General features: G+C 43.4%; 1 protein-coding gene across 1 annotated transcript in view; it reads right to left on the reverse strand.

Moving 5' to 3' along the window:
* Positions 1 to 12225, reverse strand: part of LOC129626725 (cytochrome P450 7B1) — a 168759-nt gene extending 156534 nt beyond the window's left edge. The window contains exon 1 of the mRNA XM_055546110.1: positions 11990 to 12225. Coding sequence (XP_055402085.1) covers positions 11990 to 12114 — 125 coding nt within the window. The 5' untranslated portion in view covers positions 12115 to 12225. The remainder of the gene's footprint in view (positions 1 to 11989) is intronic.
* Positions 12226 to 12505: the final 280 nt, after the last annotated feature.

The following is a 12505-nucleotide window of genomic DNA, read 5'->3' on the forward strand; positions in this document are numbered from 1 at the left end:
AAAAAAAAAAAGATACAATCCCAAATACTTCATTGTTGAAAAAAAATGCCAAAGCCATAAAAATGAGCGCTTGGGCCATAAAAATGCATGATATAATAGATGTCACCTTCTCTTACTTGGCAAAGCAGCTTTCTATAATTTTGTCCTTTGCCTTTCACAGAACAGTAACCTGAAGTTGTTTCAATGGGGTTTTACTTTGGAAAAAGTTCAGAAATAGTCTTTTCCAAGAAGCCATTAATCTTTCCTCTGTAGCCAATGGCACTCAATTTGGGGGGAACCAGGGACATACAGCATCCTGCCACCCAGGTCCCTTCAACTCCCCCAGATTCTCCCTTTGCTTTCTCCTCCAGGCCACGGGTAGCAGCAAACAGGGATGAACCTCAGTGCCTCCAGTCAGCATCACACTTTCAAAAAATATATTCCTTTCTTTAACCTATCAGTGGGCACCCCTGGTGGCTCAGTGGTAAAGAATCTGCCTGCCAATGCAGGAGACCCTGATCTGATCCCCGGGTCAGGAAGATCCCCTGAAGGAGGAAATGGCAACTCACTCCAGTATTCTTGTCTGGAGAATCCCATGGACAGAGGAGCCTAGCAGGCTACAGTCGATGGGGTCACAAAGAGAGCTGGATATGACTTAGCGACCAAACAGCAACAACAACCTATCAGCATACATTTTAAAAAGTCACTGGTTCAACAACAGGATTAAAAAAATTCAACTTTAATTCATAACTTCAGCTTTTTCTTCCTTTTTCTGGAAACCATTTTTCCTGAGCCTTTATTTTAACATACATTGTAAACTTTTATGTTAAAGAAAAATGTATACATTTACAAATTGTGAGATTTTTAAAGAGAATTTAAGACATATACTCACTTATTTTTTAATTTAAAACTGGGTTTCCATTGGCACTGGTGTAGGTGAGGGGTGTTTTTAGTCCCTTGCTCCTGGCTTTGAAGGTTGGGACTAGTTGGTCCAGAAACTCTGGAAACTTCAAGAGAAATCTACTGAGTGTGTTTTGGTTTTTGTTTATTCTCTGCTTTTGGTGACTGGTGTGCCTAACCGTGTCTGCAGGAGTGCTGTGGAGCCCTCCCGCCTGCATCCGCCCTGCCTGGCATCAAGGATCAGAAGGCCAGGCCAGCCCATCACTAACACTCTGGGCTTCAGGCCTTTCTGCTGAGCAGTTTCAATACAGAAAGTGCATTTCGATTAAAAATAGATATATATTTAAAAGATGCATGGAGTTACACAGATACACAATAAACCTTACTTATGAAATGATGGATAAGGAAGAGAAACATCAATGAATAGCTCATAGTAACCTCCAATTGTTATGTATTAGCAAAGACTGAGTATTTTTTTTTTCTAGTTAGTATTTTTATTTATTTTTATTTTATTTTATTTTTAAACTTTACAAAATTGTATTAGTTATGCCAAACATCATAATGAATCCGCCACAGGTATACATGTGTTCCCCATCCTGAACCCTCCTCCCTCCTCCCTCCCCATACCATCCCTCTGGGTCGTCCCAGTGCACTAGCCCCAAGCATCCAGTATCGTGCATCGAACCTGGACTGGCAACTCGTTTCATACATGATATTTTACATGTTTCAATGCCATTCTCCCAAATCTTCCCACCCTATCCCTCTCCCACAGAGTCCATAAGACTGTTCTATACATCAGTGTCTCTTTTGCTGAGTATTTTTTTTATTGTTTTTTTTTTTTTTTTTTAAGATGTATTTATTTTTGGTTGCACTGGGTCTTTGTTGCTGGGAGAGACCCTTCTCTAGTTGTGATGCTTGAGAGCTTTTCTCTAGTTGTGTCAAGTGGGGGCTACTCTCTAGTTGCGATGTGCAGATTTCTCATTGTGGTGGCTTCTCTTGTTGGGGAGCATGGGTTCTAGGAACACGGGCTTCAGTAGCTGCAGGGCATGGGCTTAGTTGCTCCGAGGCACGTGGGGTCTTCCCAGACCAGTGGTGGAACCCGTGTCTCCTGGATTGGTAGGAGGACTCTTAACCACTAGATCATCAAAGAAGCCTGATAGAGAGTATTTTTAAATGTTTATCTTCTATCCTGCTCCTCACGGGCAACCAGAAAAGTGACCCCAGTTCCAGTCTTTTCCGCCCTCTGAACTTCCTTGCAAGAAGCTGCTATGTTAGCTTTCTAGGGCCACTATAACAAATTAGCATGAACCTGTGGCTTGCATGTGAGCGAGCTAAGTCATTTCAGTCATGTCTGACTCTTTGCAAGCCCATTGCTGTAACCCACCAGGCTCCTCTGTCCATGGGATTCTCCAGGCAAGAATACTGGAGTGGGTTGCCATGCCCTGCCCCAGGGGATCTTCCCAACCTAGGGATTGAACCCATGTCACTTCCTGCATTGGCAGGAGGGTTCTTTACCACTACCACCACCTGGGAACCCTGAATCTGTAGCTTAAACAATACTAATTTACTATCAGATGGTTCTGTAGGCCAGTTGTCCAAAGTGGCTCTCCCCAGGTGTTAACAGGGTGAGGCTCCATTCTGGAGCCTCTAGAAAGGGCTCTATTTCCTTGCTTATCCAGCTTTAAGAGGTGTCTGCATTCTTTGGCCTTTGTACTCCTTAATCCATCTCCAGAGCAGCAATAGTCAAGTGACTTCCCCTCCTGCCTCCCTCTCCCCATTTTAATTTGTGATTGCATTGGGCCCACCAAATAGTTTGAGATCACCACCCGTTTTAAGGTTAGCTGATTAGCAACCTTCATTCAACTCTGCCAAGGAGAAGGCAATGGCACTCCACTCCAGTACTCTTGCCTGGAAAATCCCATGGACGGAGGAGCCTGGTAGGCTGCAGTCCATGGGGTCGGCTAAGAGTCGGACACGACTGAGCGACTTCCCTTTAACTTTTCACTTTCATGCATTGGAGAAGGAAATGGCAACCCATTCCAGTATTCTTGCCTAGAGAATCCCAGGGACGGGGGAGCCTGGTGGGCTGCCATCTATGGGGTTGCACAGAGTCGGACATGACTAAAACGACTTAGCAGCAGCAGCAGCAAGGGACTTAGTCATAGGTTCTAGAGATCAGGTGGGAACAATTTGGGGATTAAGCAGGTATTAGTCTGTCTACCACAGCTATAATGAACCTGGAATCAAAAACCCAGTTCTACCCAGGTAGCCCTGCAAACTGGTTCATTTCTCATTGTGTTCATCTCTTCTGAAAAAATAGCTTTACAGCTATCTCATGAATGGTAGGGAAGGTTAAATTAGACAATATGTGCAAAACCAGCTAAGCACAGAGCCTGGTATGTTCATTTCCATCTTCCCTTACCTTCCTCTCAAAAGTCAGCATCCTAGTGGGGTGGAGAAGGATTTTGGACCCAGGTCCATTATGGCTTCACAGGCTTGTTCCTTGCCTTACACTGCACTTCTACAAGAAAGTCCCACTACTAGGGAACACTGAGCTATGGATGATTTTACCTACATAATTTTATCCCTCATGACTAAGATTTCACTCTGATAAGAGATTTATGCTGATCTGGCATAAAGTCTGAATATTCAAAGTCAGCAGTCGTCAACCTTTTTGTCACCAGGGAACCACTTTTACGGAAGACAGTTTTCCCACGGATCAGGGAGGGGCATGGTTTTGGATGATTCATTACAAGTACACGACATTTATGGTGCGCTTTATTTCTAGTATTATTACATCAGCTCCACCTCAGATCATTAGGCATTAGATCCCAGAGGTTCAGAACCCCTGTTTAAAGGGCTAGCCAGTATTTGTCAGCAAATTGTAATTCCAGTGTTGAGCAATCCTCAGTGTGGATCCTGTCAGCAGTTTGGAACTTCCCAAGACCCAGACAATAGTCTCTTTGAATGACACACAAATAAACAGCAAAGTACTGCATTTTCCAAAACTCAGCTGTTCCTCTAATTACACAGTAGGAACACTATCTTCAGGACCCTTTTTAAAAAGATACAAAATAAGAGTGATGCAGCCTGAAAGGTCACAAAAGGTAAGAGCAATCCAAGCTCCTTGGCTTAGTAAGGGTACCTGTAGCAACCTCTAACTGATCAGTCAATTAGTCAAGGGTCATAGATGTGCCTGGAGAGCGTCCTATCACCTCCTATGTAAAAGTCATACAAATCCACCTGCTGAATCAGCATCCTCTCAAGTAGATAATGACTTTGCTTTCAGGTGCCCACATCCTTCTCCCACATTCTGTCATGAGAAAAGGGGAAGGAACAAGAAAACCATCCCCTAATGATGACAACCTAGTTCCTCTCATTCTCTTGGCAGTGGTAACAGTGTGAGGGATCCGGAGCATCAGTGTCTCATTGGGGAGTAATTAAGTAATTAGAAAGAGGAAATAATTGATTTGTGTGCTACAGAGATGTCAACAAACCCACATTTCAAAACAACTCATTATCTACATAACCTTGACATCTTATAACTTAAAAATAATCAGATTGTTTACATTGACTAAAATTTATCTTAAAATATTTAAATAGGATTTCTTACCAATAAGAGCATTGGGGGTGGGGTGGAGGGGGTGGATATGTGTGTTACGGGAGAAGAATGAAAAAGGGAAGGAAACTCATTCTACTTTTTTCCTCCTAAAGAGCAACGAGGAGAAAAGTGTTTCTGGGAAATACCAAGGAAACCTGATGTTGCAAGCCAACTGTCTTCCAAGCGACTTCACACTTTACAAAACGTGCACTTCACTTCTCATATCTACCTGTGTGGTGGCTGACCACGGGGTCACTTCCACTTTCTATTAAGGAAGATGATTCAGTGGTCATTGGACTATGGATCCTTTGAACATCCTGTTGAGGAGGGGAACTCGCTATGACATCATCCAGAGAATGTCATTCAGTGAGGTGTCCTCTCCTGGGGATTTTTCTCAGCCAGCATGTGTTCAGTTGTGTTCTCAGAATCTAGCGTTCTCCCCTAGACCCTCCAAAAGGTCTCACCCTGCTGACTCCTTGATATCAGCCCAGTAGGACTCTGACCTCTAGGACTAAGAGAGAGGCCCTCTGTGTTGTTTAACATCGCTACATCTGGAAGTGATGTGCCGCTGTAAACAAAAACCTAAAAACACAGAAGTGGCTTTGGAATTGGGCAATGGGCAGAAGTTAAGAAGAATTTTGAGGAGGATGATAGGAAAAACATAGATTGGACTTTCCTGGTGGTTCAGTGGTTAAGACTCCAAGTCTCCACTGCAGGGTGGCATGGGTTCCAGCCCTGCTCGGGGAACTAAGATCCCACATGCTCAGTGGTGCAGCCAAAATAAATGAATAAATAAATAAATAAAGTAGTTTTAAAATAAAGTATCAATAATTTGTTCCTCTAAAAAAAATTGATCGCCTTGAATAGATGGCAAGGAGAAATATGAATATCAACAATTCCACTAGTGAGAACTCAGAAGGAATATATATTGATACAATTATCTTAGAGAACACTTACTTTGTCCCAAATAAACTGTAAGTAGAAATACAAACATCAAGGGCTCAGGTGAAATGAGGAACCTGTTACTGGAAACGGAAGAAAATGGATCTTAATCATATAGCTACAGAAAGTTTAGTCACAGCATGTCTTGCAGTTATGTGGAAGGTAGATTCCGTAAACAGTGAATTTGGCTATTTAGCTGGGGAGATTATTAAGCAAAGTGTTGAAAGGACAGACTGGTCTCTTCTTGCTGCTTATATGAAAGTGTGAGAGGAAAGATACAGATTAAGGGAAAACTGTTAAGCATTGTACAAAGGACACAGGAATTAATTTGGGGAAAATTCTCAGCCTAATCCAGATTGCAAGAGACCCTAAAACTAGAAGATTCACTGACAGGAAAGAGTGCTCCGAAGGGAAAGTCAAGGATGTGGCTGGACAATTTTTGCTAGTGCCTGGGGAGAATCAGGGCTTCCCTGCATGCAGGAGATGTGGGTTCGATCCCTGGATCGGGAAGATCCCCTGGAGGAGAGCTCAGTAACTCACTCCAGTATTTTTGCCTGGAGAATCCCATGGACAGAGAAGCCTGGCGGGCTACAGTCTGTAGGGTCGAAGATAATCAAACACAACTGAAGCGACTTAGCATGCACACAGGGGAAGAGTCAAAGGTTGACATGTTCAGTCATACACGTTCATTCATATATAATTAGTCAGTCATCGAAAACGTTAGGACGGGACTCATGTTTGCCCTCAGGCATCTCAGAAGACAGGAACATAAACGGGGTTACCCAGAAAATACCTGTGGAAAAGCCTCTTGTCTGATGGAGTAAATCGCTACGACATACATGGGAGACCCACAAGGTTCTTGGGAACTTTTGTCCTAGCACAGATCATACCCAGAGACCCACACCTGATTTAGATGATTGAAATAATGAAACTTGGGACTTCTAAGCTGATGAAATTTAGATGAGATTTTGAGCTTTGATTTGATGCTGTAATTGGTAGAGAATTTTATGGATGTTGCGATAGGGTGGTTATATTTTGCATGTAAAATGGGCATAAATCTCTGGAGGTCAGAGGGAGCACTGTGATAGGAAGAATAGCGTCCCCCAAAGATGTCCATGTGTTAATTCCTAAAACCAAAGATGTCCATGTCTTAATCCTTAATCCCTAACCTCAGTATGTTACCTAACATGGCAAAAAGGACTTTGCCAATGTGACTGAATTAAGGACCTTGAGATGGGAAGATTATCCTGGGTGGTTCAATGTAGTCACAAAGGTTCTCAGAAGAAAGGAGTGTCAGAATAGGAAAAAAGAGATTTGAGTTCTGGTGGCCTATAGAAGCTAGAAGAAGGAAGGAGATGGATTCTCTTGTTGATCCACCATAAGGAATGCAGCCTACGAACACCTTGACTGGTCAGTAACACCCATTTCAGACTTCTCATATCCCGAACTGTAAGATTAAAAAATCTGTGTTGCACATATAAAGATCCTGCATGCTGCAACTAAGACCTGGTGTAATCAGATAAATAAATATTTAAAAAATCTGTTACTGCCCTCTCCCCAAGACGTTTTCTATAAACACTTTCCCTTGTTGATTATAAAGCTTTTAATATGGTTTTATGTGTCCTCTTCAGGAAACATGATATTTAGTGCCACTTTTATCTCATTTAAAACAATTTAACAATTTTATATTTACTTTATATTTTTTGGTAGGACTGATTTTTGTCCTTTTTACAGGGGATGGGGAAGTAGAGAAAGAACAACAGAGATGTTTGTTTTCAACTCTGTCTTGCTACACAGACTCTGTATTTATATGATGTTGTCTTCTAAAATATATTGGAAAGTATCTGTATTTAAGTCTGTTATTAGTAGACAGTGATTTTTTTTAAATGTAGCTAATTATTGGACAAAAACATATATCATGTATTATTAATGATGTTCTGGAAATGAACTGGATTTCCTAGCACCACTCAAATCATATCTTCTAAGTTAGAATCCTACCACTACCACTGATCCAGAATGCTGGTTCTTTAAAAAATAAAAAATGATTTAAAACATTTTAAAATAATTTTTCAAAGTTTTATTTAAATGTATTGCTTATTTTGTATTATGAAAGAAAGGCATATGTATTTTGACAATTTGAAAATATATGCATAAAATAGGAGATAAAAAATCATCCCACAAAAAGAAATCACCTAGATATAAGCACTGTTAGAAATCTGGGTTTAGGTTCTTGTTAATGATGAAGTAGGACTTCTTAGGTGGCTCAGTGCTAAAGAACCTGCCTGCCAATGCAGGAGATATGAGTTCAATCCCTGGATCAGGAAGATCCCCTGAAGAAGGAATGGCAACCCTCTCCAGTATTCTTGTCTGGGAAATTCCATGGACAGAGAGAAGCCCAGTGGGTCACAAAGAGTCAGACACAGCAAGAATGGTGAAGTAGCTTAAAATAACCTAACATTTTCACAGATAATAAAATACAAAATAAACAAACAAAAAAAATGTTTTAAATGTGCTAAAGAACAAGCAAAAGAAGGAAGACGCTGAAGGGAAGTGACCCCTTAAAGAACAGACTCATAATGAATTAGGTCCAGAGTACACAGCATTTCCTTTGATACATCTACAAGAGGGAGAGACAGCTGAAACTCAAGCAAAATGCTACAATATTACTGATCGAGGTGTCAGAGCTTGGGGTTGGAAGTGGGTGTAAATCCAGAAGAGAAACCTAGAAAAATATGCATATAATCACCCCTCAAATTGTTGGCCAAACTCAGAAGTATGGATCTGTGGAGGAGATTTCAAAGAGCCCTTTGGAAGGAATCAATTGGAAGATTCAAAGAACTGAGCCGAGATTTCAGGTGCTGCCCACTGCTGGGGAGACAAGAGTTTAGGGTTTGAATCCTATCAAAGAAAAGACACTTAGAAAATATCCTGAGCTTTCCATGTGTGTGTTAGTCATTCAGTCATGTCCGACTCTTTGCGACCCCATGGACTGTAGCCCACCAGGGTCCTCTGTCCATTGGATTTCCCTGGCAATCCCATTGGAAGTGGATTTCCCAGTATATGGAGCTTTTCATAGACTTTATAAAAAAATAAAGCTAAGCTTCCCCAAGTTCAAGAGAAATACATCTGCACTCTAAAACAAAATTTAACACTCTTCAGGGGAAGACAAACATTCAGAATCTAGAAAGCTGGATTTATAAACCAACAGACCGGCCACATCTGATACAGGTGAAGATACAGAGCAACTGCAACTCTTGTATAGTATGTACTGGTGGAAGTGTTACAAACAGTATACTTTGGAAAAGTGGCATTTTCCAAGACAGTTATAAGTCTTTACCCCATGACCCATCAATCTTCTCAAAGGTTTCAGGATATTAACCCAAGAAATAACTAAACATATGCCCACAGAGTCTTATAAAAGAAAGTTTGTACATGTATGCTCAGTCACTTCAGTGATATCCAACTCTTTTGTGACCCCGTGGACTATAGCCTGCCAAGCTTCTCTGTCTGAGATTTCCCAGGCAAGAATACTGGACTGGTTGCCATTTCCTTCTCCAGGAGATCTTCCCCATCCAAAGATCAAACCTGAGTCTCCTGCTTAGCAGGCAGACTCTTTACCAGTGAGCTGCCTGGAAAGCCCCTTCCCATACATAGAAAAGAACTAAAATCATTAGCTTGAGATGTCTATTTTTTTGTGATTAGCAGTAACCTTTTGATGTACATGGATTTCCCCGCCCCGCCCCCCCCCCCAGCAAAAACACGGTTCAATGACGTCCAGCCAAAGACCACTGGGAACAGTGGTCTGACTCCTCCCTTGCCTTTTCGGAACAGTTCCTCAGAGCGATGTGAAAGGCTGTCTGTTGGGCTATATAGTTTTCAAAAGGTTCCAGATACAACATAACTCATAACTTTAGGTTGTGCACTTCTCTTCAGTTGACAATAGCTATGGCACTTCACTCTTCTACTGAGCAAATATGAAGCCATTACTACTCAAACATTTGATTAAGTGATCAAAGAAAGCCACTCCATGACTATTACAAAGTCAAAAATGAGATCAATCCATAATCACGTCTAAATATTGACAGAAATCAGTCTAAATCAATAAAATGACCAAATATGCCCCAAACATTACTAATTCTAGTGTCTGTTGCTTTTTCACTAATTACTAATTCAGCCTCAATGCATTCCTCTTGCCTCATCAAGGAGACTTATCAAGGTATCCAATCACAGACTAGCCTCGACCATCTGAGAGTATCTTACCAACAGAGCAAAACCTTGCTTCCTTGAACTGTCCCCAAAATCACATAACACTACCCAAATCCCATAAATAGGTCCTTTCTAACACTCTTAGCCAGAACGAATGGTGTGTGTTCTTTCTCATAGCGATAAGCAATAATTCAACTCATTCCACTACAGATGTGTTCCCAGTGGTCTTTGGCTAGATGTCCTTGAACCATGTACATGAACATATTCTGTTTTGTAAGTCTGTTCACTTACTGTATCTTGAATGTAGATTTCTATGTCTTCATCATGGCTACATAAGTTTCTATGATTCCAATATGCAATAATTTTTTTAACTAAAACAGTATTTTTTGGAAAACAGTTTTTTTCTAATGCCTCACTGTTATAAGAAGCCCTAATGAGCAGTGTGCTAATTAAATCTTTAAGGACCTTCATGATTTCTTCCCCAGGAGAAATTCCTTTAAATAAAATTACTGGAATTATTGCCTCAAGAGATATGAAACATAATACTACATTGCACTCTCACCTGAATATAAAACCTTAGGAGCTACTACTGTAGGACAGACAGTGTTTAAATCCACTTCAAACAGGCTAGATGTCCATCAACTCTCAGTTTCACTCATCAATTCTGTGTTGTGCTGTGTGCCTTGCTTAGTCGCTCAGTTGTGTCCGACTCTTTGCAACAATCCCCATGGACTGTAGTCCACCAGCTCCTCTGTCCATGGGGATTCTCCCGGCAAGAATACTGGAGTGAGTTGCCATGCTCTCCTCAACAGGATCTTCCCAACACAGGGATCGAACCCAGGTCTCCCACATTGCAAGAGGATTCTCCATCTTATCAACTCTGATGGTCCTTTGTCCTCAACAAACTAGACTTCTCAGCAGCATCTGGCACAGATAACTCCCTTACCTATTTAAACATGTTTCTATCTAGTTTCCAGGATACCACATTCACTTGGTTTTCTTCCCATGCCATTGGCCACTCCTTCTCAGTCTTCTTTGGTGATCTTCTGCCTGGCTCTTCAATAAGGAGAATGCCCTGGGACCCCTGCTTCTTCATCATTCTTTCACAAGGTGATCAATCTTACTCATGACTTTATGTTCCATTTTCATATTTGTGACTTTTATACTTAAATATCCTCCCTGGACCTTGCCACCAAGCACCAGAAACAGACTTCTCTACTGATCTAATATGTCCCCAACAAAATCATTGATCTCCCCAACTTCCCCACCTGACTGAGATCCACCCAGATGATCAGACAAAAAAACAAGGAAGAGGAAAAAAAGCTGCAAAGAACCTAGTGGTATGAAAAAGTGACGCAACAAGAAAACAGATTTCAAAGTGAGTGCTTGTATGTTCCATTCTCCTTCCCCTTTTCAAATCAGATAACCAAGTGACGCACTTCTGGGTTTTGTTGTTGTTAATATGCTGTTTTTTCTGTTCTAATAAAAATAACAGAATAAGTGTATAAAATACACACTACAAGCTCACTGCTGTGCTTAGTCGTTCAGTCGTGTGGGACTCTTTGCACACTTTTTGTGGGACCCATGTACTGTAGACTACCAGGTTCCTCTGTCCATGGGATTCTCCAGGCAAGAATACTGGAGTGGGTTGCTATGCCCTCCTTGAACCCAGGTCTCCCCAATCGCAGGCGGATTCTTGACAGTCTGAGCCGCCAGGGAAGCCCAAGAAACCTAAGCGGGTAGCCTATCCCTTCTCCTGGGGATCTTCCCCACCCAGGAATCGAACCCGAGTCTCCTGCACTGCAGGCAGATTCCTTACCCGCTGAGCTACCAGGGAAGCCCCTGCAAGCTCATTAAGTACCCACAAAAATAGGGGTTACTATTTTTTTTTTCCAGATGCCGGCCAGTAGTAAACTGAGACCCAGAGAGGCAGCCAGAGGTACTGCTCATACCATACACTGGGATTTTCCTAAAACATTTCACTTTTAACAAAATGAAATGAAACAGAATTCCCCTCCTGGGATACTTCGCAGGCTAGGCCATAAAGCATCAACTCACTGCAGCGAGGCACCAAAACGTGTCTGGAAACCATGCGTGACACCTAGTGTGTAATACCGCAAACCCAGGGCTGACTACAACCGAGCCTGGAGCAGCGAATCGAATTCGAATTCGGTGCCCATGCTTGCACACGGTCTGCGCGTGCCTGAGAAAGAGGCAGGGGAAGCTTTGTGTTAACACTCGACCCCCAGAGACGACGGCGTGCCCACAAGTTGTGAGCCCGCGCGCCGGGATGGTGGAGGGCGGTCTGGGCCCAGGACGCATGCGTGGCCCGGGCTGGCGCGGGGTAGTCGGGGCGCTTACCTGGTGCGCCGCGCACTCAGGCACAAGACCAGCAGCAGCAGGGCCGCGGCGAGGGCCAGGCCCGGGGAGCCGAGCGACCGCGGCAGCCACGGCTCCGGCCAGAAGCCGCCCATGCCCGCGCTCATGTCTTCCGCTGTCCCGATTGCGCGCAGATCAGGGTAGCCGGGGTCTCTCTCCGAGCGGCGCGGCTCCGCGACTCTGCAAGGGCCCAGGAGGCTGACCAGGCCGTGGCGCCGCCTGGGTGTCACCGAGGGCCGAGTCTCAAAGTTCCCGGACTCCCCTCCCCCGGCACCCTCCCCCCCTCACCCACGCGCACCGCCCCGCTTGGCCACCGCTTCCCGCCTGGCGCTTCTGGCACGCGGCGCGGCTCCCCCCACCCCCACCCCCACCCCCACCTCTCGGTCCCCGCCCGGGGGTAGGAAGGAAAAAGGGCTAGAGCCGAGGGGGAAGGGGCTAGGATTTCCCCGACTGGAGCCGCTAATGGCCGGAGAGAAGGGGATTTCAGTTCTGAGCTGG

Source organism: Bubalus kerabau, chromosome 14 (genome assembly GCF_029407905.1).
Source record: "Bubalus kerabau isolate K-KA32 ecotype Philippines breed swamp buffalo chromosome 14, PCC_UOA_SB_1v2, whole genome shotgun sequence".
Taxonomy (NCBI): domain Eukaryota; kingdom Metazoa; phylum Chordata; class Mammalia; order Artiodactyla; family Bovidae; genus Bubalus; species Bubalus kerabau.